This window comes from Myotis daubentonii, chromosome 2 (assembly GCF_963259705.1).
Source record: "Myotis daubentonii chromosome 2, mMyoDau2.1, whole genome shotgun sequence".
In the NCBI taxonomy this organism is placed as follows: domain Eukaryota; kingdom Metazoa; phylum Chordata; class Mammalia; order Chiroptera; family Vespertilionidae; genus Myotis; species Myotis daubentonii.
The window spans coordinates 213144039-213165603 of record NC_081841.1 but is presented as its reverse complement, the minus strand read 5'-3'; the positions used below and the strand labels follow the sequence as shown (position 1 = coordinate 213165603).

General features: G+C 42.6%; 1 protein-coding gene and 2 long non-coding RNA genes across 6 annotated transcripts in view; 2 read left to right on the top strand and 1 right to left on the bottom strand.

Moving 5' to 3' along the window:
- Window positions 1-18036, top strand: part of LOC132228728 (uncharacterized) — a 58036-nt gene extending 40000 nt beyond the window's left edge. The window contains exon 2 of the long non-coding RNA XR_009451421.1: window positions 17459-18036. This is a non-coding gene — a long non-coding RNA (uncharacterized LOC132228728). The remainder of the gene's footprint in view (window positions 1-17458) is intronic.
- LOC132228726 (cytochrome P450 4V2-like) overlaps window positions 1-21565 on the top strand; it is a 234889-nt gene that overhangs the window by 17035 nt on the left and 196289 nt on the right. For 2 of the 4 annotated variants that reach the window (XM_059685636.1, XM_059685638.1), the window contains 4 exons: window positions 5688-5790; window positions 15017-15151; window positions 15244-15423; window positions 16797-17205. In XM_059685636.1, the coding sequence (XP_059541619.1) occupies window positions 5688-5790; window positions 15017-15151; window positions 15244-15423; window positions 16797-16969 (591 nt within the window). In that variant the 3' untranslated portion in view covers window positions 16970-17205. Of the gene's footprint in view, window positions 1-5687; window positions 5791-8532; window positions 8581-15016; window positions 15153-15243; window positions 15424-16796; window positions 17206-21565 lie in introns of those variants that run through there. The other 2 variants (XM_059685637.1, XM_059685639.1) reach the window with 2 other exon arrangements.
- LOC132228729 (uncharacterized) overlaps window positions 1-21565 on the bottom strand; it is a 51994-nt gene that overhangs the window by 18900 nt on the left and 11529 nt on the right. The gene's annotated exons all lie outside the window — the stretch shown is intronic.

Sequence of the window (21565 nt, the reverse complement as noted above, 5' to 3'; positions counted from 1 at the left end):
GTTCACAATTTCTTTTTAACTTAAAAAAATAATTTCTAGGAATTCTTTTAAAAAGTTTTTAGCATTTTTTATAAGTCTGATCACATTTTGAAGTAGCTTGTTATAACTGATGAAGAATCATTATATTGTAGTTAGAAATTACAAAATTTAAGACCCTAATTAAATACCAGATCAACTTTCCTCTTCAGAAAAAGCTGTAGACTTGTATGGTTTTCTTTCTTCCCAACATCAGGGAAGTTTTCTGTCATTATTTCTTCAAACTGGTTTTCTATTCCTTGCTCCGCTTCCTGTCTTTCTGGCACCCTTATTATGTGGATGTTGTTTCCTTTCTTGTTGTCCCAAAGTTCCCTTAGACTCACCTCCTGCTTTGTAAGTTTTCTTTCCAGTTGCTGCTGTGTTTGTGTGTTTTTTCCTACCCTGTCTTCTAATTTACTGATGTGGTACTCAGCCTCTTCAAGTGTGCTATTGAAGCCTTTCTTTATGTTCTTTATTGCAGCTAGGTCATTCTTCATTTCCTCTTGATTCCTTTTCATGTTGGTGACATTCTTATTCAGCTTCTTATAATTCTCATTGAATTGTGTGTATTTGTCATCCAGATGTTTGAGCATCCTTATAACCATTACTCTGAATTCTTTCTCTGATAAGTTACTTGCCTCTATCTCATTTAATTCCCTTCCTGTTGATTTCTTTATTTCTTTCCTTTGGGGATTGTTTTTATGTCTCCCCACTATTTGCTGTAATGTTTTAATTGTTTCTATGTCTTAGATCCAATTGTTTTGCTACCCAGGTTCTTTTGGGGATAATCCTGTGTAGTTGGTGATTTTTGGGACCAAGTGGTGCTGTTTCTCAGATCTCCTGGGCTTGGTGATCTAGCGGAGTCGCCTACTTGAGCTATTTGGGTTCTCTTGATGTACTTGTATCTTGAGTGTTAGTTTCTTATTCGTGGACGAAGTTTCACCACAAATTGGCAATGTGACTCACCTCCACCTTCGTTGTGCAAGCTGTTGTGGATGTGACTATGGTTCCAGCACTTGTGGAAAGGGTTGTCTGAGGACTCACTGGTATGTGCTCACTATGAGTTCCCAGAGTGCATGGGCTTGGGAGGAAGGGGTCTTGGGGCCTGAGGCTCAGGTACTTTGACTTTGGCTGGTGTTGTGTGACTCTCGCTGGGGTAGCGTCACTCTATAACTCACTACAAGGGTCCCAGAGCCTGAGACAGTGGGAGACGGCTGTCCCATAGTCTGCAGTTGAGGCAGTGGGACTCTGGCCAACGTGATTTCTCTCTCTGAATGACGAGGGGGTTCAGGATCCAGCATCTGGGGTTGTGGGAATCTTAGAGTCTGTGACTGAAACAATGTGACCTTGTCTGGGGAGGCGGGTCCTCAGTAACTCACCAAGGTGTCCAGAGGTAGGCAGCCAGGAGGGAGATGTCATGGATCCTGTCGAGGGAGCCGTGTGCCCTCTGTTGGTGAGGCACACGCCCAGTGGCAGCTCACTAGGGGCCCAGGAGCCATCTGCTGGGGCTGTGTGCTCGTGGGGCCCACAAGCTGGAGCTGCAAGATCATGGTGTGTCGCCAACCAGGGGAGCGAGAAGTCCCAGTTTCTGTTCTGCAAGCTGTGTTCCCTTGGTTTGATACATGCTTCCAGGGGTGGCTTACAGAGGCACCCAGGAGCTGTCTACTGGGACAGTGGGCTCAGGGGACTCGTGTGCTTGCTAAGGGCTACTTTGGGGACTGGATGCTGGCAGCCAGGGTCATGCCTTGCTGTGGCTCTGAGAGGCACCTGGGAGCCGCCTGCCAGGGCAGCAGACTTAAGGGGGCTGTGTGCTGGATTGGTGTCACTGCAGTGACCGGATATTGGCAGTGGAGGAGGGGGGAGTCCGAATTTCTGCAGCCAGGGTCGTCTGCCCTTAGTTGGATAGGAGTGCGCCCATAGGCTGCTCACAGAGGCACCTGGGAGCCGCTTGCTGGGGCAGAGGACTCAGGTGACCTGTGTGCTGAAACCACATGATCACTGTGTCTATGGGCAGGAAGCCAGGAAGTGGGAAGTCCGAGGCTCTACTGCTGGGGCCGTGCCCTCTTGTTTGGATATGTGCGCACCCAGCAGTGGCTTACAGAGGCACCAGAGAGCCCTCTGCCAGGGTGGCAGACTCAGGGTGCCTGTGCACTGGACCGGTGTGACCACGTGTCTGGAGGTCGGCAGCCAGGGAGGGGGAAGTCCCACTTACTGCTGCGGGAGCCATCCGCCCTTGGAGGGAGATGTCCTAGGGTCTGCAGGTCTGTGGACAAGGCAGCAGGCCTTTGGCTGGTGTGGCTGCAGCGTCGCGAACAGTGTCCAAGGCCAGTCTGGGTGGTGGTGCTGATGAATTCCTAGAGGAGGCCCCTCTCCCCTTCAAGATGGTGTGGGATCCCAGCCAGGGGAGTGCCCCCAGGGGTGATAGGGGCTCCCTGTCCAGGAGAGCCTGGTCTACCAGCCTCTGATACTCCTGCCAGATTTAACTATTCCTCCCTCACTCACACACACACTAGACATGTCCACACACTCCCCTGTCACTTCCTCACGCACTCAAACCTTCTTTCTCAACTCTGTCCTGCCAGCCACCATCTTCCCAGCTCCTTCTAGTAGATAGTTAACCAGTTTGTGATTCTAAAGACATTTCTGGTCTTTACATTAAAAAAAAAAAAAAAGACAAATTTAAAAAAATATATAGTTTTATTCATTTTTTTTTTAGGGAGAGAGTGAAAGGGATAGGGAAAGAGAGATGGAAACATCAATGATGAGAGAGAATCATTGATTGGCTGCCTCCTGAATGTGCCCTGACCAAGGAATTGAACCGTGACCTCCTTATTCATAGGTCAACACTCAACCACTGAGCCATACCGGCTGGGCAAAAAGACAAATTTTTTGTAAAGATGATAACTTTACAAGTAACGACATTAAATATTATAAAGAGAAAAGCTCTTAACATGTGGCTTACCAAGTAAAGATTAAGAAATGGTTTTAAAAAGGCAACATGTGGAATGTCCAGGAAATACAAGAAAGGGAAAACAATCAGTTTTCAATGGCAGACTGCATGCATTGTGTTTGCTCTGCCAGCAGCCGCCTGAGTGCAGTGCCTCCCCAGGGAGGAAAGCTCTACACCCTGTAGTAGGAAGCAAGCGGTGTGAAGGGGCCACATACCTGACTTCTCCCAGGTCTGTGCTGACTGGCCAGAGGAGACAGGCCCAGTCATTGCAGATCTCTGCCCCAGTCTCCCTGTGTGGAAAGATGGACAGTATCAGTGGCTTTAAACGGCTATTTTAAGCAGATCACTTTATAGAAAAGAAACATTATGCAGAAAATGGACATCTACAAGTAAGTATTTCACTGAAATGGGGGCTGTGGGGCCAAATCCCCGCTCTGACCTATACTAGAAGTGTGACCTCGGGCACTGCCTCACCCTTTCGAGACTTCTGTGTCCTCGTTGTTATAGCACGGGCCTCACAGAACAGTTCTGAGGACTAGGTGCATAGTTTTCTAATGTGAACCAACCATAATGCCCGGCACATTCTCGTGCAACAGTTATTGGCTGGTGTCTGATGTTGAAGTGGCCCCTGTGCCCAAACATGCATACACACACTCACACGTGATTTTGCACACACACTCACACCTGCACATACACATCCATCTCCCACCAGTAACCTCTCACTTCCACAAAAACAACCAGACTAATGATCTCTTTTTTGCAGCTCTAACATTCTTTGAAGTTCTAATTTTTCCCTTCTACCCATGAAATAGAGGACATAGCATGTATAACTACAAAATTCTGACCTCCTCCATAAGAGGATGCAGGCTGTTGCTGCCAGGCCTTTTATTTTATTTTTTTACTTTTAAATTTCATTTTATTTATTTTTAAAATCTTTATTGTTAAAAGTACTACATATGTCCCCCATTTCCCCCCAATAAACCCTTATGGCCTGCTCCTGCCCCCCACCCCAGGCCTTCACCACCCTATTGTCTGTGTCCATGGGTTATGCATATATGCATACAAGTTCTTTGGTTGATCTCTTCCCACCCCCTCTCACACCCACCCCCTCCTTCCCTCTGATATGGAACAGACTATCTGTTCCATGCTTCTATGTCTGTGCCAGGCCTTTTAGGCTCCTGGTCTGACTGATTCTTGCCCTGCGCAGTTCCGCCAATGCACTTGTTGGCTCTGTGCTTTGTATTTGCTGCCTTTCAGTCGCAGAAAAAAATAAAACAGGAACTTCATTTTCAAATTCAAGAGAAGCTATTAAAAAAGTTTTACAAGAGCACATCCTCTATGACTTTGCTAAACAACTGAGTGACATGGGCCAGCTTTTGTCTGGAGTTCAGAGTCATTTCTGTAAAGAAATTGCAAGTGTGAGAAAATATAATCATGCCAACATTAGAAAATTGCAGAAAAGTCCTCAACATTTCCACTTAGGAGCTAAAATAAGCCCTTCAGAGACTTCTGCCCAGGAGATGAAATGTTGCAATGGTCACTTATGTTTCATAGGGTAAATGGACCAGTAAGAGTTATAATATTATTTTTTTTTTCAAATACATTTTTTTTTTCTGAAGAACTTACCATTTTACATGTGGATGTCCTGGTGAGATGAGGACAGGAAATAAGGGGCTGATGCCAACAGACACTGAATGGACAGAGAATAAGGTCGCCCAGGGTGTGAGCATCAGTATTGGAGCTGGACTCTCCTCACCCGGATCCCCCACGCTCCCCGAGGTGAAGAGTGTGGGCTCTGCTTTGTCATCAGAAACTCCGAGGGTCCTACTCTTGCCTCCACCTCCTATGAAGCTGCCGGGCCCTGGGAAAGTCATGTAGCATCTTTTGGGGGCTCAGTTTGTCATTTCTAAAATGGGAATAGCGGTATCAAGCATCTCATGGAGATTTTAAAAATATATATATTTTTATTGATTTCAGAGAAATGTATTTTTATTGAAGGGAGAGGGAAAGACAGAAACATCAATGATGAGAGAGAATCATTGATTGGCTGCCTCCTGCATGCCCCCTACTGGTGATTGAGCCCACAACCCCATGTGTCATGACCAGGAATCGAACCATGACCTCCTGGTTCATAGGTCGATGCTCAAGCACTGAATCAGGCCTGCTGGGCTCCCATGGTTTTTTTGTGAAGAATAATTGAGTTCCTTTCCACAAAATGATGGTATTTTGCCTCAAACTCAGCAAGGTTTAAATGGGGCTATTTATCAACTTCTTGATGTGGAGACTGTTGCTCAGCACCACCTATGTGCTGCCTAGTGTTGCCTGGTATCCAGGTAAAACCAACCATACAAATGGGGGACAGTGGAGAAGTGCAGATCTGGCAACGTGGCTCAGGAAAGTCACACTTTTATTTCCTCAAAAACAGTCCAGGGCACGGAGTTCCCTCAGAATGCCTCCTGTCAGCCCAGCCCAGCCACTCTCACCAAGTATGTGACTCTGTCGTATTGAATGTCCCTGTACCCAGAGGCATCCCCTCTGAAGGGATTGTTTCATTGGTTTGTTCCCCACCGAGGTAACATACTGTATAAAATTAACTTGTTCTGTCTGGGGTCACGTCACAGCTGTCAAATCCAGCGCTAATTCAAAATAGAGTTAGCATCCCTAACCTTCTCAATAGAACTCTGCTTTCTAAGCTGTTGTTTTTTTTCTCTTACATTTGTAGGGCCATGATACAACTGCAGCTGGAATAAACTGGGCCTTGTACCTACTGGGTTGCTATCCAGAAGTCCAGAAAACATTGGACAGTGAACTGGACGAAGTGTTTGGTATGTAGGGCCCTTTCACTACTTACACTGAACGTTTCAAGTCACTGAAGCAAATGGCATTCTTGCTCATTAAGAATGTGCAGTCGGGCCTGTTCTAAAGACACTGTAATAAGCAGGAAGGCTGCCATATGGGACCCCTTCCAGGCCTAATGTCCTTTGGAAGACCTCATCCATTTGTTTATGGTCCTTTGCTGATTGCTTGGCGTGTGACTGCACCGGGGGAGACCCTGGGGCTACATAGATAAATATCACTGTCCTCAAAAACCTTGCTGCTGCAAGTGAAGCAGACACTGTGTAGAAAGTATCAAGTCACGGTTGTGTGCCGGGGGAATAGGAGGAAGGGGCTAGCAGAGAGCAGAGAGGAGAGGTGAAGCTGGTTAGCGGGTCTAGGAGAGCTGTTCCGTATAGGATTGCTGTGGGTTAAGCTGATGGGACATACATTTCTTTTGTACAACCAGTAACGGGTAGGTAAGGGGTCCTAGGCTGATGCCTGTAGGGATGTTGTGAGAATCCGGCGCTTGCTCTTTTTTCTCTCTGTCATTTTCATCATCGTGGATTTTGTTTTCTTGATTGTTGTTCTGGGTCTCATGTTTATCTTTAAGGCAATAAGATAAGGGGAGGAGGGGATGAAGGATAATATTAGTCTCCTTTGACTCCTGTCACCGATTCTGCAAACTGGGTGGCTGAGCACAATAGAAATTAATTCTCTTACAGTTCTGAACAACAGAAGGCCCAGATGAGTATCTCTGAGTTAAATCAGTTTGTTGGCAGGGCTGCACTTTTTGGAAGCCTGTGGGGAGAATCCACTCCTTCTGGTGACTGCCAACATACCTTGGCTTATGGCCACATCATTCCAATCTCTGTCTCCATCTTCACATCACTTTCTCTTCTGTGTGTGTGTGTCAAATCTCCCTCTGCTCTCTCTTATGACATTCCTGATGGCATTCATGGCCCACCTGGAGAATCCATGATCATCTCTCCATTTTAAGATCCTTGATAAAATCTTCAAAAGCACCTTTTCCCTAAAAAAAATAATATTTAAATGTTCTAGGGCAGGGTTGGGCAACCCCTGGCATGCGTGCCAAACATGGCATGCTGGTAACTTTTGCTGGCACGCCAAACCCTCTCTTATAATCTTCCATTTACAATTTTTTTCTTAATATTGACTTTTTTATTTTTCAGATAAATTCAGTGTAGGTGCATCTTAGATAAATAAATAATTTTACATAACAAGTTATCTTTAAGACCATAGACATGGATTGACGAGAGAGGGGAAGAGCAATTTCTATGCCTCTGCCTTAACTCTCCCTGCCTTCCTAGATCCAACCAGTGTCTTAGTTTCATCCACATACGCTTGTGAATCTTTGTTCTCAGTGATGAATTTTGTTAAGTCTGGTAATAGGAGTGGCCTGATGCATGAAAGTAGTAGCTCATGCATATCTCTGAAGGTCACGAAATATAAACCTGATGTAAAATCTCTGTCATCAGTGATGCAGCAGCAAAAGTCCCACTGGTAATATCAAACAGAATCATAAAGTTTTCTGTCAGACTATCAGTGTACATGTGTACATTAAAAAATAAATGTATTTTTTATCATCATATACTGTGTTTTTGTCGCTCAAATGAATTTTATTATTTCTTCAAGGTTCTTCACATACATACACCTTAAGACAGTGACAGCAAACCTATGACACATGTGTCAGAGGTGACACATGAACTCATTTTTTTGGTTGGTTTTTCTTTGTTAAATGGCATTTAAATATATAAAATAAATATAAAAAATATAAGTCTTTGTTTTACTATGGTTGCAAATATCAAAAAATTTCTATATGTGACACGGCACAAGAGTTAAATTAGAGTTTTTCAAAATACTGACACGCCGAGCTCAAAAGGTTCGCCATCACTGCCTTAAGAGATATCAAGTAGGTGTAACATGTTCTCAAAAAATTAGGGTTGTCACGCAGAAGAAATTTGAGTCAGAGCTTTTGCTGGTTTTGGCACGCACTCACAAAAAGGTTGCCCACCCCTGTTCTAGGGATTAGGATGGGATATGTTTGTGGGTCATGATCAGCCTAAGACAAAGCAACTGTGCATTGTGCCATAAACTTAATCCTTTGTTTAATCAGATGTCATATGGCTTCCCATGGCTGGAAAGAGAAAGGTAAAGGTTGGGTTGGCCAACCAACAAAGTCTGATGGATTTTCCTAGTGCAAAGTGGGGAAGGAATAATAAAGGAAAAGAGGAGGAGGTGGAAGACATTCTAGAAAGAGAGGCTCCAGTTGCACAATGGCAAAGTGGAGAAGTTGGAAGATAATAGTAAGCATCAAAGGACAGGTGGAATTCAGAACATTTGTTAGAACCCATTGAGAGGTAAAGTGGGAAAAGTAATTTCATGTCCAGATGGTATGAGGATTGGATTTTCATATCAAGAGGGAAGATTTTATTTTGTAGAATAGAGATGATCTAAACTTCTGGGCTCTGTTTCTGTCGTCATTTCATTTTTCCTGCATCAAGTTGAATTTCTCTCAGATTGCCTCTGGTGGGTAAATTGGATGTTCTAGAAACCCAGGTTCTTTTGGAATGTCTTCTCACATTTGTGTTTTTTACAATTTTTAGCCCAATGCAGGTGCCACAAATGCTTTTGGATCTCTCATAATCAGTGGCACCATTTTTACTAGAATTTTTATTCTGCTGCTTCTCATGCTTTTTGCTAATTGTGCCTCACTTCTCTTCTATCTCCAGTATTAGTTATAAAACTTTTTTGAGCCACTGATCTTTGGAAATTGAGATGTAAGTATTCATTCCTCCTTTTTTTGTTGTTGTTACTGGGGTAAACGTCACATTTAGTTTCATTCTAAGAAAGCAACTGGTACACTTTTTTTAAAATTTATTTTTATTTATTTAATTAAATCTTTATTGTTCAGATTATTGCAGTTGTTCCTCTTTTTTTCCCCCATAGCTCCACTCCACCTGGTTCCCACCCCACCCTCTGCCCTTACCCCGCCCCCACTGTCCTCATCCATAGGTGTACGATTTTTGTCCAGTCTCTTCCCACACCCCCCACACCCTTTTCCCACCCGGGAATAGTCAGTCCATTCCCTTTCTATGCCCCTGATTCTATTAAATTCACCAGTTTATTCTGTTCATCAGATTATTTATTCACTTGATTTTTAGATTCACTTGTTGATAGATGTGTATTTATTGTTCATAATTTGTATCTTTACCTTTTTTCTCCTTCTTCCACTTCTTAAAGGATACCTTTCAGCATTTCGTATAATACTGGTTTGGTGGTGATGAACTCCTTTAGCTTTTTCTTATCTGTGAAGCTCTTTATCTGACCTTCAATTCTGAATGATAGCTTTGCTGGGTAAAGTAATCTTGGTTGTAGGTTCTTGCTATTCATCACTTTGAATATTTCTTGCCACTCCCCTCTGGCCTGCATAGTTTCTGTTGAGAAATCAGCTGATAGTCGTATGGGTACTCCCTTGTAGGTAACTAACTGTTTTTCTCTTGCTGCTTTTAAGATTCTCTCTTTGTCTTTAGCCCTTGGCATTTTAATTATGATGTGTTTTGGTGTGGTCCTCTTTGGATTCCTTCTGTTTGGGGTTCTCTGCGCTTCCTGGACTTGTAAGCCTATTTCTTTCACCAGGTAGGGGAAGTGTTCTGTCATTATTTCTTCAAATAGGTTTTCAATATCTTCCTCTCTCTCTTCTTCTGGGACCCCCATAATTCGGATGTTGGTTTGCTTGAAGTTGTCCCAAAGGCTCCTTACACCTTCATATTTTTGGATTCTTTTTTTCTTTTTGCTTTTCTGGATGGGTGTTTTTTGCTTCTTCGTATTTCAAATCTTTGACTTGATTCTTGCGATCCTCTAGTCTGCTGTTGGAACTCTGTATAATATTCTTTATTTCAGTCAGTGTATGCTTAATTTCTATTTGGTCCTTTTTCATATCCTCGAGGGTCTCACTAGATTTCTTGAGGGTCTCACTAAATTTATCAGCAGTTTCTAGAAAATTCTTGAAAAACCTTATAAGTGTGGTTTTGAATTCTATATCCTATAGTTTGCTTTCCTCCATTTCTGTCATTTGTGACCTGTTTCTTTGTCTCCACATTTTTAATGCTTCCGTGTGTCGATAGAGTGGCTTTCTGTGCTAGGTGTCCTATAGGGCCCAGTGGCTCAGCCACCCCAATTACCTGAGGTGGACACTCTTGGTGCACCCGTTTGTGGGCTTTGTGCACAGTCTTGTTGTAGTTAAGCCTTGATTGTTGTAGCTATCACTGGGAGGAATTGACCTCCAGGCCAGTTGTCTGTGAGAATCAGCTGTGTCTATGGTGGGAGAAGTTCTGTGCTGGAGACACCCTTCTGGGGCAAGACTTGCTTTAGTGGGGCTTTGGTCCTCACTGACTCTGCCCCTTGAGTGTGTCCCTTATGGATCTGAGGAGTTGTAATCTGGATGGTCCCACTCTGACCACTGGGTACACTGGCTCTTGGATCTCTAACAGGTGCTGATTTAGCCTCTGCCTGAGGCTCCCCAGCAGGAGCTATGGAGAGATCTGCAGATTCCTATTCTTTGTTTGGAGTTTGGAGGTGCCCAGATGAGGCCCAGCTGTGAACCAATGCAAGATGCTCTGGGGCCTTGGACCTTCTTTTGGAAGTTCTGGGTCTCTCTTTCTCAGTTGCAGTTTGTTAGGTAATTTTCAGATTGCAAAGGGCCAGGCCTTTCATATGCAAAAGCTTCTGAGCACAGCTTAGGTGGGGCGGGGTCTCAGGGATCAACAGGTCGGAGCAAACAGCTATGGCTAATTCTCAGTCCTACCCTAAGAGGCCCTGTATCTCAGTGTCCCGGTAATCACTGCAAGCACCTCTGAGAGAAAGCCACCCTCGAGTTCGGACTGATGCCAGACAGTCCAGTTTTTCTCCGTATGAGTCTGGGTCCCCAGAGACTCGCCTTGAACTGTAGTTCAGAGCAGTCAGGAGCTTGAGACTCCCTCCCAATTGAAAAAGACAACCACATCCTCAGTTGCCAGCCCTTTCAACGTGCGCCTCTGTACCTCTGCACTTTACTTCCACACCTCCTCTGAGTCTCAGTGTGCTTTTCTCTTTCCTTCTAGTTGTAGAATTTTCACTCAGTCAGCCTTTCTGTGGTTCTGGATGATGTCCGTTTTGTCTTTTAGCTGTATTTTTGAAGTGGTTGTGCGAGGCAGCAATTTCGGGTGTTTACCTATGCCGCCATCTTGGTTTCTTCTCCTCAGTGGTTTTTTTTTTTTTTTTTTCCGCAGCTGGTACACTTTTAATGTTTAAAATTGAGCATTATCTTTTCTTTCCAGTGAAACAAACAAAAGAAAATTAAATAAACAGGGACAAAATACAATAGAGAATGACAATTCCAAATAAGATTCTGCAGGTCTGCTATTGTCCCATTGAGTGGCAGGGCCCAGGCCGTTATTAGGAGAGAATTTTATTTTGAGAGTATTATCTTAAACTGCAAGGAAGTCTATTAAACATCAGAATTAAACATAACAAAGGGGAAGCCTTGTTGTCAAAATGCCCACTTAACTAACCCAAACATCTCATATCTACCCTTTGACCTTCTATAAACCAATTTTTATTTTTGTTTTTAAATGTTCCATACAAGAGTAAGTAGACAGGTATATGTTGGTAAATGCTGTTTACATTCACAGAGACACCATGTAATCTGTGTGCTCAATGTACAGAGAAAGGAGGAAGAAAGCTGGAATTCTGTGCACTACTGCACGGGCTGAGCCTCCAGCTTCCAGCAGAGCAATGTAAGCAGAAGGTTTTTCTTTACCATAGAGCACAGGGGCATTGATTCCACATAGTGTTTGTTGAGTCAGGAAGGGATGAAAGTGAATTTGGACTTGTATGCATCCATATAAGCCTAACCAATGCACACAGACACCAGGGGGATGAGAGCATGAGTGGGGGGAGGGGGGCTTAGGGGGGCAAGGAGTGGATTGGGACACATATGTAATACCTTAATCAATAAAGAAAAATAAATAAATAAAAATAAATGAAAAAAATAAAAATACTTTTTTAAAAAAAAAATATGGAGACAGAGGCCTTCTGTACTTGCTTTTTTTAAAATATATTTTATTGATTTTTTACAGAGAAGAAGGGAGAGGGATAGAGAGTTAGAAACATCAATGAGAGAGAAGCATCGATCAGCTGCCTCCTGCATGCCCCCAAGTGGGGATGTGCCCGCAACCAAGGTAGATGCCCTTGACCGGCATCGAACCTGGGACCCTTGAGTCCGTAGGCAGACGCTCTATCCCCTGAGGCAAACCAGTTCGGCTAAAAATACTTTTAAAAGTAAAAAAAAAAAAGTGAATTGGGAACAGAAAGTGTTAGAGATTCTTTTCCCACTGTATTCTGCTCAAGGTATTTCCCCCAAAATAAGTTGAGAGCCAGGATGTAAGGGAAAAGAAAGACGTCAAGAGCAGAATGATTGAGCCTAAGAGTAAAACAAAACAAAACAAAATCCAGACTGTTACTTGTTCCCAGTGACTGGAGGAAACTTTTAAAAAGAAGGTTGGATTCCATCAGTGTTCCTTAGTCACTGTCTCCTTCATCTTCATCAGCTTCTTTGTTGGTAGCTTTCAATCCTCTCCCTCTCCCACTCCATCATCTTCTTCTTTTCTTCTCCTTCCCCATCTTCATCTTCCATATCAGGAAGCAAGTAGTAATGAATTGGATTTTGGCAAATACCACCTTTGATGATCTCTCCCAACTTATCTGCACCTGGATCAGAATGCCCATAAACTAGATTTTTGTTTCTCGGCCTCTTCCTGCTGGCTTTATCCTTCATTGGATGTGAACATTTCATCAAATCATTTCCAGATATTTCGTGGACTTTGAAAATGCATCACGGCTTGCACTTTGGGTGCAATTATTTTCCAAGGAATGGTTTTCATCGCAATGAAAATCTGTTCTGTGACCTGATTTATTACTTTTCAATTCTGTACTTCAACTCTGGTTAAATAACACAGTGCCTTTTTATGCATGTCCTGAAGCAGTGCAGGCATAGAGATGGCTGCAAATGGTGTTGCTCAAAAATGTGGAATTTGGGCCATCAATTCCTACCTCTTCTGAAAAACAATGGTTGGCAGAATTTGTTATATGTCGACCTTCAGAATAGTCTCACTGGCTTGTTCATTGAGTTGGTCTATCTCATTTTTTGCTTTCTCAATATGTTCAATTCCTTCCTGCTGTGTTTTTTCTCCCATTGGCATGATCACAAAGCCATTGGATTTCTTCTTGAGGGGGGAATGGAGGGCGTTTGGGGGCCAGGCTATTGGGAGAGTCTAAAAATCTGACCCAAGAGAAGATACACTTCTGGAGGAGGCTCTGAGAATTCAAAATTAAATGTTTTAAACTTATAGTTTCATGCATTCACAATGTTATGCAACTTTCACCTCTATCTAATTCCAACCCATTTCAGCAGCCAAAAGGATACCCTGCACCATTAATCAGCCACTGCCCATTTTCTCTTCCTCCAGCACCTGGCAGCACCTCATTTACACTGTGTATGGACTTATCTTCTTTGAGTACTTCCTCCAAATTTAATGATACAACATGTGACCTTTTGTATCTGTTTTTTTTGCTTAGCATTATTGTCTCATTTTATTTTGATTATACTATTAATAATTTTACTTTTGTTGTTGGTATTTAACATTCAGTGTATTGATGTTATAATATGCTAGGTTCCTGGTGCACAAAATTCGTGCACAGGGGGGCAGGGTGGTCCCTCAGCCCAGCCTGCCCCCTCTCACATACTGGGAGCCCTCAGGGATGTCCTTTTGATGGCTTAGGCCTGCTCCCTGCTCCCCTTGGGGAGCGGGCCTAAGCCGCAGTCTGGCCTCCTTTAGTGGGAGGCGACAATGCTGATCAGGGGAAGGCGCCAGCCCCATCACCCCTCTGCTGCAGCCACTGCCAGTCACCGCAGCCACCAAGGTGTTTTCATCAACACGGACTCCAGTCCTTTCACCATGAAAAAATGACAACTTTCTTTAGGCATTTTCAAGATGTGTCTTTCATAGGATATGGCATTTCTTTATTATTATTTTTTTTATCCTCACCTGAGGATATGTTTCCATTGATTTTTAGAGAATGTGGAAGAGAAAGGGAAAGACAGAGAGAAACATCAAAGTGAGAGGAACAGTTTGATTGGTTGCCTCCTGCATGAGCGCTGACCTGGGCCCCATCCAGGGAAGAGCCTGCAACCTAGGTACATGCCTTTGGTCAGAATTGAACCCAGACCCTGTGGTAGGCAGGCCGAGGCATTATCTACTAAGCCAAACTGGCTAAGGCAGGATATGATATTTCGTAACCCCTCCAGCAGCAGACCTTCGTTTTGTTCTCCAGGAGTGAGGTGGAAAAACCCTACATCACCTTCTTGGATTCTTATTACCCAAGTTACTAAGAATATTACCAGTGGCATACAGGGAGCTTAGGCAATGAGCTGTCAGAAATGGTGTTCCCTCTGTAGTTCATACCGATCACCGACTCGACACATACCCAGGCCTAAGGCCTTAGTCCGGGCATTAGGCCTGGGCAGGGGACCCACAGTCCAACCCGATTGCCTGCCCAGGCCTAAGACCTCTGCCAGGGTGTTAGGCCTGGGCAGGGGACCCCCAGCCTGCTCTGATCACAGGCTCTGCCCTTGCCTAGGCGTCAGCCCTCTGGCCAGGGCATTAGGCCTGGAAAGGGGACCCCCAGGCTGCTCAGATTGCCTGCCCAGGCCCAAGGCCTCTGGCCGGGGCCTTAGGCCTGGCAAGGGACCCCTAGCCCACTCCAATCACAGGCTCCGCCCCTGCCCAGGCCTCAGGCTTCTGTCTGGGGAGATTGCTGGCTCCACCTCCCCAGGTAGCATCTGGCGCTGCCTGCCCCACCTCCCTGGTCTCTGTTCTGAAGCCTGGATCCCACAGGTGGCTTCTGATGCTGCCTGCTCCACCTCCCCGGTCCCCGATCTGTGGCCCATATTCCCGGGGGGTGTCTGATGCTGAGGCCCCACCTGCAATATACAAATTTAATGGCCGTCTTTTTTGGGTTAATTTGCACACTCTTCTGATTGACTGGTGGGCGTAGCGAAGGTATGGTCAATTAGCATCTTTGTCTTTTATTACTGTAGATTATTTTTTGATGTTTTATCCACCAATCCCAAATCGTTCTTTCATTTATTTTATTTCATGTATTTACTTTGATTAGGGAATTCTGATCGCCCTGTTACCTTAGAAGACCTGAGGAAACTTAAATATCTGGAGTGTGTTATTAAGGAGACCCTTCGTATTTTTCCTTCTGTGCCTATAATTGCCCGTGAACTTAATGAAGATTGTGATGTTGGTGAGAATTCTTTCATGAAAGTAGTGGGCAGAGTGGACTTTCCTGTGTCTGTCTTGCTCTATTCTCATGACATATCAACTGCCTCATGACAGGGGGATACAAGGTTGTGAAAGGCTCTCAAATACTCATCATTCCCTACGCACTGCATAGAGACCCACGGTACTTCCCAGATCCTGAGGAGTTCAAGCCAGAGCGGTTCTTTCCTGAGAATTCGATGGGACGCCATCCATACGCATATGTGCCCTTCTCTGCAGGACCCAGAAACTGTATAGGTTTGTATCCATCAGAATCACTTTGACCTTTCAGATGCACATGGCAGGGGATTTCTCACAATAATGTCTTTGAGATGTGGTGTCTCAGACACAAGTCTGTTAAAAAAACAGCTGTTTTATTTTTTCCCCCACTTTGCTATGACTGTCGTAAAGTATATCAGTTTTCTAGGGCTGCTGTAACAGAGCACCACAGACTGGGTGGCTTAAATGACAGAATTTTTTTTTCTCACAATTCTGGAGACCAGAAGTCTAAGATCAAAGTATCTGCAGGGCTGGTTTCTTCTGAGGCCTCTCTCCTTGGCTTGTAGATAGATGTCTTCTCCCTGTGTCTTCACATAGTTTATTTCTGTGTGTGTGTGTGTGTGTGTTTCTAATTAATACCCACTCAAGGATATGTTTTTATTGATTTTTAGAAAGAGAGGGAAACATTGATGTGAGGGAAACATTGATTGGTTGCCTCCCATACGTGCCCAAACCAGGAATCTAACACACAACCTAGGTATATGCCCTGATGGAATTGAACTCACAACCTTATGCTGAATGGGATGACATACCAACCAACTGAGCCACCCAGCCAGGGCTTGATCTCTTTTTTTTGTAAAGACACCAGTCAGATTGGGTTAGGGCCCATCCATAGGACCTCATTTTATTTTAATCACCTCTTTAAGGGCCCTACCCCCAAATGCAGTCACATTATGAGGTACTGAGGGTTAAGAATTCAGCAGATGAATTTGGGGGAAATACCATTCAGCCCATAACATAAAGCATAACCAGTTTCATGGTAGAGTTTTAAAATGTAGATCTTTGGATTGAAGTAGAATATACTTTATATGGTAGAAAGCTTATTTATAACAATTAATTTATTTAACCTGTTTTCATTGCTTTTAAGAATTACTTCTTTCAAAACCAAAACTGAGAATGCTCACCAAAGGACCAGTGGAAGTACTTCAGCAAATGAATGCACATCACCATGCACTGTACACACTTTTGGCTTTAGTATCTCTGGGGTTTTACTGTTTATGTAAATGCAGGCATTGGTACAATGAGGCCTGGTAACTCTACAGTAAACTACATGAAAGGCCCAGTAGGAAAGCATTCTAGAGCAGTGGTTCTCATGCTTCAATGAGCCCAGGATTCACCTGGGTGCTGCGTGGACTAGGTTCCTTGTCCTCAGAGCTAATCAGATGCACTGGGTGGGAGCAGGGGAAGGCACTCAAGGATCTTTATTATCAGGAAGCATTCTGAGTGATACTGGTTCTCCCAGGGCCTGTTGTGAAAATCTAACATCACTTGCTCCCTCTAATAGAACCTGTTCTTTCTCCCATTTGAGATATATCTGTAATTAAAGTCATGTTATTTACACTAATTTGAAGGTCAAAGGTTTGCCATGATGGAAGAAAAGGTCGTTCTTTCATGCATCCTGAGGCATTTTTGGGTAGAATCCAACCAGAAAAGAGAAGAACTCGGTCTGGCAGGAGAGGTGATTCTTCGTCCTATTAATGGCATCTGGATCAAGTTGAAGAGGAGAAACGCAGATGCATCCTAACTCTATTATTGGGCTGTGCCTTAGTAGGAATAAAGTCTTTCTTCAAGAGAAATTTTGCATTTAAAATGTGTTAATCCCTACAGTTAATTTTTTCTTATCACCACTTACCTTGGGGTCAAGTCTTCCAAAGAGAGAGTTTTTATATTTTCATCACCACCATTATCTTACCCTTGCTCTTGATCCCAAAAGACGAGTTAACTGATATCTGTACCCAAATAAATGTATACATTTCTCAACAGAGGGATCTATAGGCCAATTCAATTTCAATTGACAAAACCAAAGGATATAAGTTAATTGAATTTCCTGAATTTTTTAAGGTATTCTTGTTGAACACAAATATACATATATACATATACATTTAATTTGAAAAGGTAATTTAATACTTAGACTGGAGCTTAGGTTTCAATAATTGTATCAGTGGCATCAGTTATGAGAATAATTATGGTGATGATACTTTTCAGATTTAATGGAGAGCAGATCATTTATAAGTTGACTCATAGGTTCTGTTCCTATTTCCCTTTTAATCGTGTACTTATGGCCTTCATTTCATTTCCTGCTACATAACATCACAATTACCTTCACATATCATATATTATCGGGAGAGATTCCTCTTGGTGATCTCCATTCCCTCATAATGGCTTTTGGAGCTGGAAGCATCTTAGACCTTATCAGGTTATACTCCTTTTCATTCCAAGGGGATAAGATCTATCAGAGGTAAGTTTCTATCCAAAGTCATACCACTAGTGGGTGACATGGCTGGAAATAGATAGAGATCTAAACTCTAAATCTCTACTACAATATGCTATTGCTTTATGAAACTCGGGTCTATAACTGGGTGTATCATTAGAACACAGATCTTCTAGGATTCTCTCATCATTAAGGAGAAAAGAAGCCACACATGTATAGTAATCCAGCACTTAGTTTAGGGTTAAACTACTGGGAAATTCAATACTCCAGAACATACCTGTCAAGCTGACAACTGATACAAATTCCCTGAATTTGAATTCCTTTGACAATATCTGTATTCCTTCATTCAGTGACTTAATAAAACTTCTTTTAATAACTAATTTTAATGAAATTGTTTCTACATTGGTTTTAGAGTGGGAGGAATGGGGAGAGAGAGAGAGAGAAACATCTATGTGATATAAGTGAGGTACCTTGATCCATTGCTTCCCATTCACCTCCAGACTGGGGATTGAACTCACACCTAGGTGTGTGCCCTGACTGGGAAGCAAACTTGTGACCTGGTGCATGGACAGAGATTGTTTCTTTAGTTTTCTCAAGGCAATAGCAGGTAGAAGCAACAAACTAAGAGAATGGAATATATATTCTTTAATGGATATCAAATGAAGAGGTGATCCAACCAAAGTCACAGGGCAATTATTATGGGCTCTGGCATTCAGGGCAGGGTCAACAGCTCTACACACTTTATCATCCCAAAGACCCTCAGTGCAGACAAGTCAGTCCGTATGTTGCTGAGAAAAAGTCAAGGAAGTATATGATGCAGTTGAAAATGATTCCCAAGATATGGTAAACTTTGTTATCTATAAAGTAGATATATGTAGAAAATTCATCCCCAGATGATTTTGGATAATTGAAGTTTTATTCTTGGAAATTGGTATTATTTCTCAATTTCATGTACTTACATATAAACCTTGCCTTTAAAAAATGTAGTGACCCTACACTAGACATGAAATTAATTTTAAAGCAATGAATTGCTTTGTGTTACCTTTTGGCTTAAAATCTTCATTTTTCCCCAGAATAATCTATTTTACATATTCAATTGGAAACTCACTTAAACTGTGTCAATTAAACTGAGTTGGAATGGAGAAAGTATGATCTGCATAATTAACATGAAGATGCTGACTTTTTTAACAATAGGAAGATGATCAAATATCTGCTTGTGTCCCTATTACTTATGCTCCTGCTTGAATAAGGTAGATACTGACAATAAACTACATTTTAGACATGGGTGCTACATTTTTTTTCTAAGAATTGATGTCAGTTTGAAATATATATTACTTTAAAGATAAAAAAATAAAAGATAAATTAGTTGGTGACTGCTTTATAATAATAAAAAGAAATAGCACCTTTGAGTTAATGTCCTCAGTCTCACTCAGACTCCCTAACAAAATGATCCCTGCGCAGTTATCATAGACTGATCTTGAGTTTCCCTGACTCTGAAAAATAAGTGGAAAAACCAACATATTTTGCTTACTAGAAAGGAGAAAGTGAACTCTCTTAGGACTACCTGGGAATCAGCAAAATCCCCAAACATCCACTGGATACCCCGGGATTTATCTAGAAATCTCTGCAGGTGATGGACTACTGAATCGATGGTCTGTTCATTGTCACAGACAACTGTGGAACATCAGTTTCTGGACCAACTACTGACCTGTCTCATAAATAAAGAGATTCTTGGGCTATACCTAAAAGATCAAAATGTATTTCTAGCACCTCATGATATGCATTTGTGTGTGTGTGTGTGTGTGTGTGTGTGTTACAAGCCATTAGAATGAGTGATGTTCACAATATCATGTTCTCAACTGCCCTGCTCAGCCCTTGTAGACTGCTACCTACGGCTTCTTTTATGGGCTCAATCCATCTCATATTTGATCTTCCTCTTTTTTGCTGCCTTTGATTTTATTGTCTTTTCAAAATAACTCTGCCTTCTCATGATGTGCCTGAAGTAAGATAGCTTCAGTTTTGTCTTTTTTTTTTTTTTTTTACCTCCAGTCATGTTTCAGGCTGAACGTGACCTTGGATCCACTTGTTCATCTTCCTGGCGGTCCAGGGTATCTGTAAAGCCTTCCTCCAACACCATACTTCAAATTAGACAATCATGTCTAAACACTATGACAACTTTTCTTTTTTTTTTTTTTTTTTTTTAATATATTTTATTGATTTTTCACAGAAAGAAAGGGAGAGAGATAGAGAGTTAGAAACATCGATGAGAGAGAAACATCGATCAGCTGCCTCCTGCACATCTCCCACTGGGGATGTGCCGCAACCCAGGTACATGCCCTTGACCGGAATCGAACCCGGGACCCCTCAGTCCGCAGGCCGACGCTCTATCCACTGAGCCAAACCGGTTTCGGCGATGACAACTTTTCTTTAAAAAAAAAGAAAATATTAGTATTAGGTGTCTATATAGAAATGTGATTTTTGGCACAGCGTTTATGCTCATGAAACATAAGTTGACTAAGATCAGGAAAGGTAGGACTCAGTAAACGTAAAGTACAATAAAAAGAAATTGCTGGTGTCTTGATTGATACCCTCAATCTAAAAGGCATCACAACTTGCATATTTGAAATACACTGAGTGGCCAGGTTATTATGACCACCTGACTTTTGTAGGAAAATTAGCTATAATTTCATGCTAAAGTTGCTAGAGGGCCAGACCATTATAAATAGGGAAGCAATTTGTTTACCATGACAGTAGAAATGATTTTTTCTGAAGATATAGGTAAACAGCACAATTTAACAGGCTTTGAACATGGAATATATATAATATTATTATGACCAGATTATTATGACCACCCCATCAGTACTTCGTTGGGCCACATTTTGCCTTCAATACTGTGGCGATTCTTCTTGGCATTGACTCCACAAGATGTTGAAAGGTAATGCGAGGAATCTGACACCATGCCTGATGAATAGCATTGTCTAGCTCTGTGAGATTTGGTAGCTGTGGAACCAGCTGCCTGATCGCTCTTTTAACTTCGTCCCACAAATGCTCAATTGGATTGAGATCTGGTGATTGTGGGGGCCACCTAAGCAAGGTAAAGTCTCCCTCATGTTCTTGAAACCACTCCTGCACAATATGAGCACCGTGGCATGGCGCATTGTCTTGTTGGAAGAAGCCATCTCCGTTGGGATACGCCATCAACATGATAGGATGAACTTGATCAGCAATGATACTTAGGTATGTTGTGCTATTCAGATGTTGTTCCACATGAATTAGAGGGCCCAAATCATGCCAGGAAAACATGCCCCAAACCATAACACTGCCCCCACCAGCTTGAAGGGTTATACTCATGCATGTGGGGTGCATGCTTTCATGCTGTTTCCTCCAAATTCTCACACTCTGCCATTTGCATGATGCAACTGGAAACGTGATTCATCGGACCACATGACTTTTTTCCAATGCTCGACTGTCCAATCCTTGTGTTCCTGTGCGAAATGGAATCTTGGTAACTGCAGACAGCAAAGGTGTTCGAACAGGCCTTCGGCATCCATATCCCATACGGTGCAGTGTATGGCTAATTTGCCTACAAACATCAGGTGGTCATAATAATCTGGCCACTCAGTGTATGCTACTGCATTACAGCCAGAAATTATTTTATTGGCCTTGTTATCCTCCATTTTTAATAAACAGAGCCCTGCAGTGCAGTAATATGCATTAATTATTTACTTAAGCATCAACTCCCTGAAAATCTAATTTTCTAACCAAACTGATGTAATGTAATTTTGAAGAATAGTTAGAAAACAAAGGAGATTTAGTGGGAAAGTGATAATTTCTAAACATTTTAAAAAGTAAAAAAAGGAGGATAAATTATTTTGTGTGGACGGAGTAGATAAATCTAGGATGGAAGGA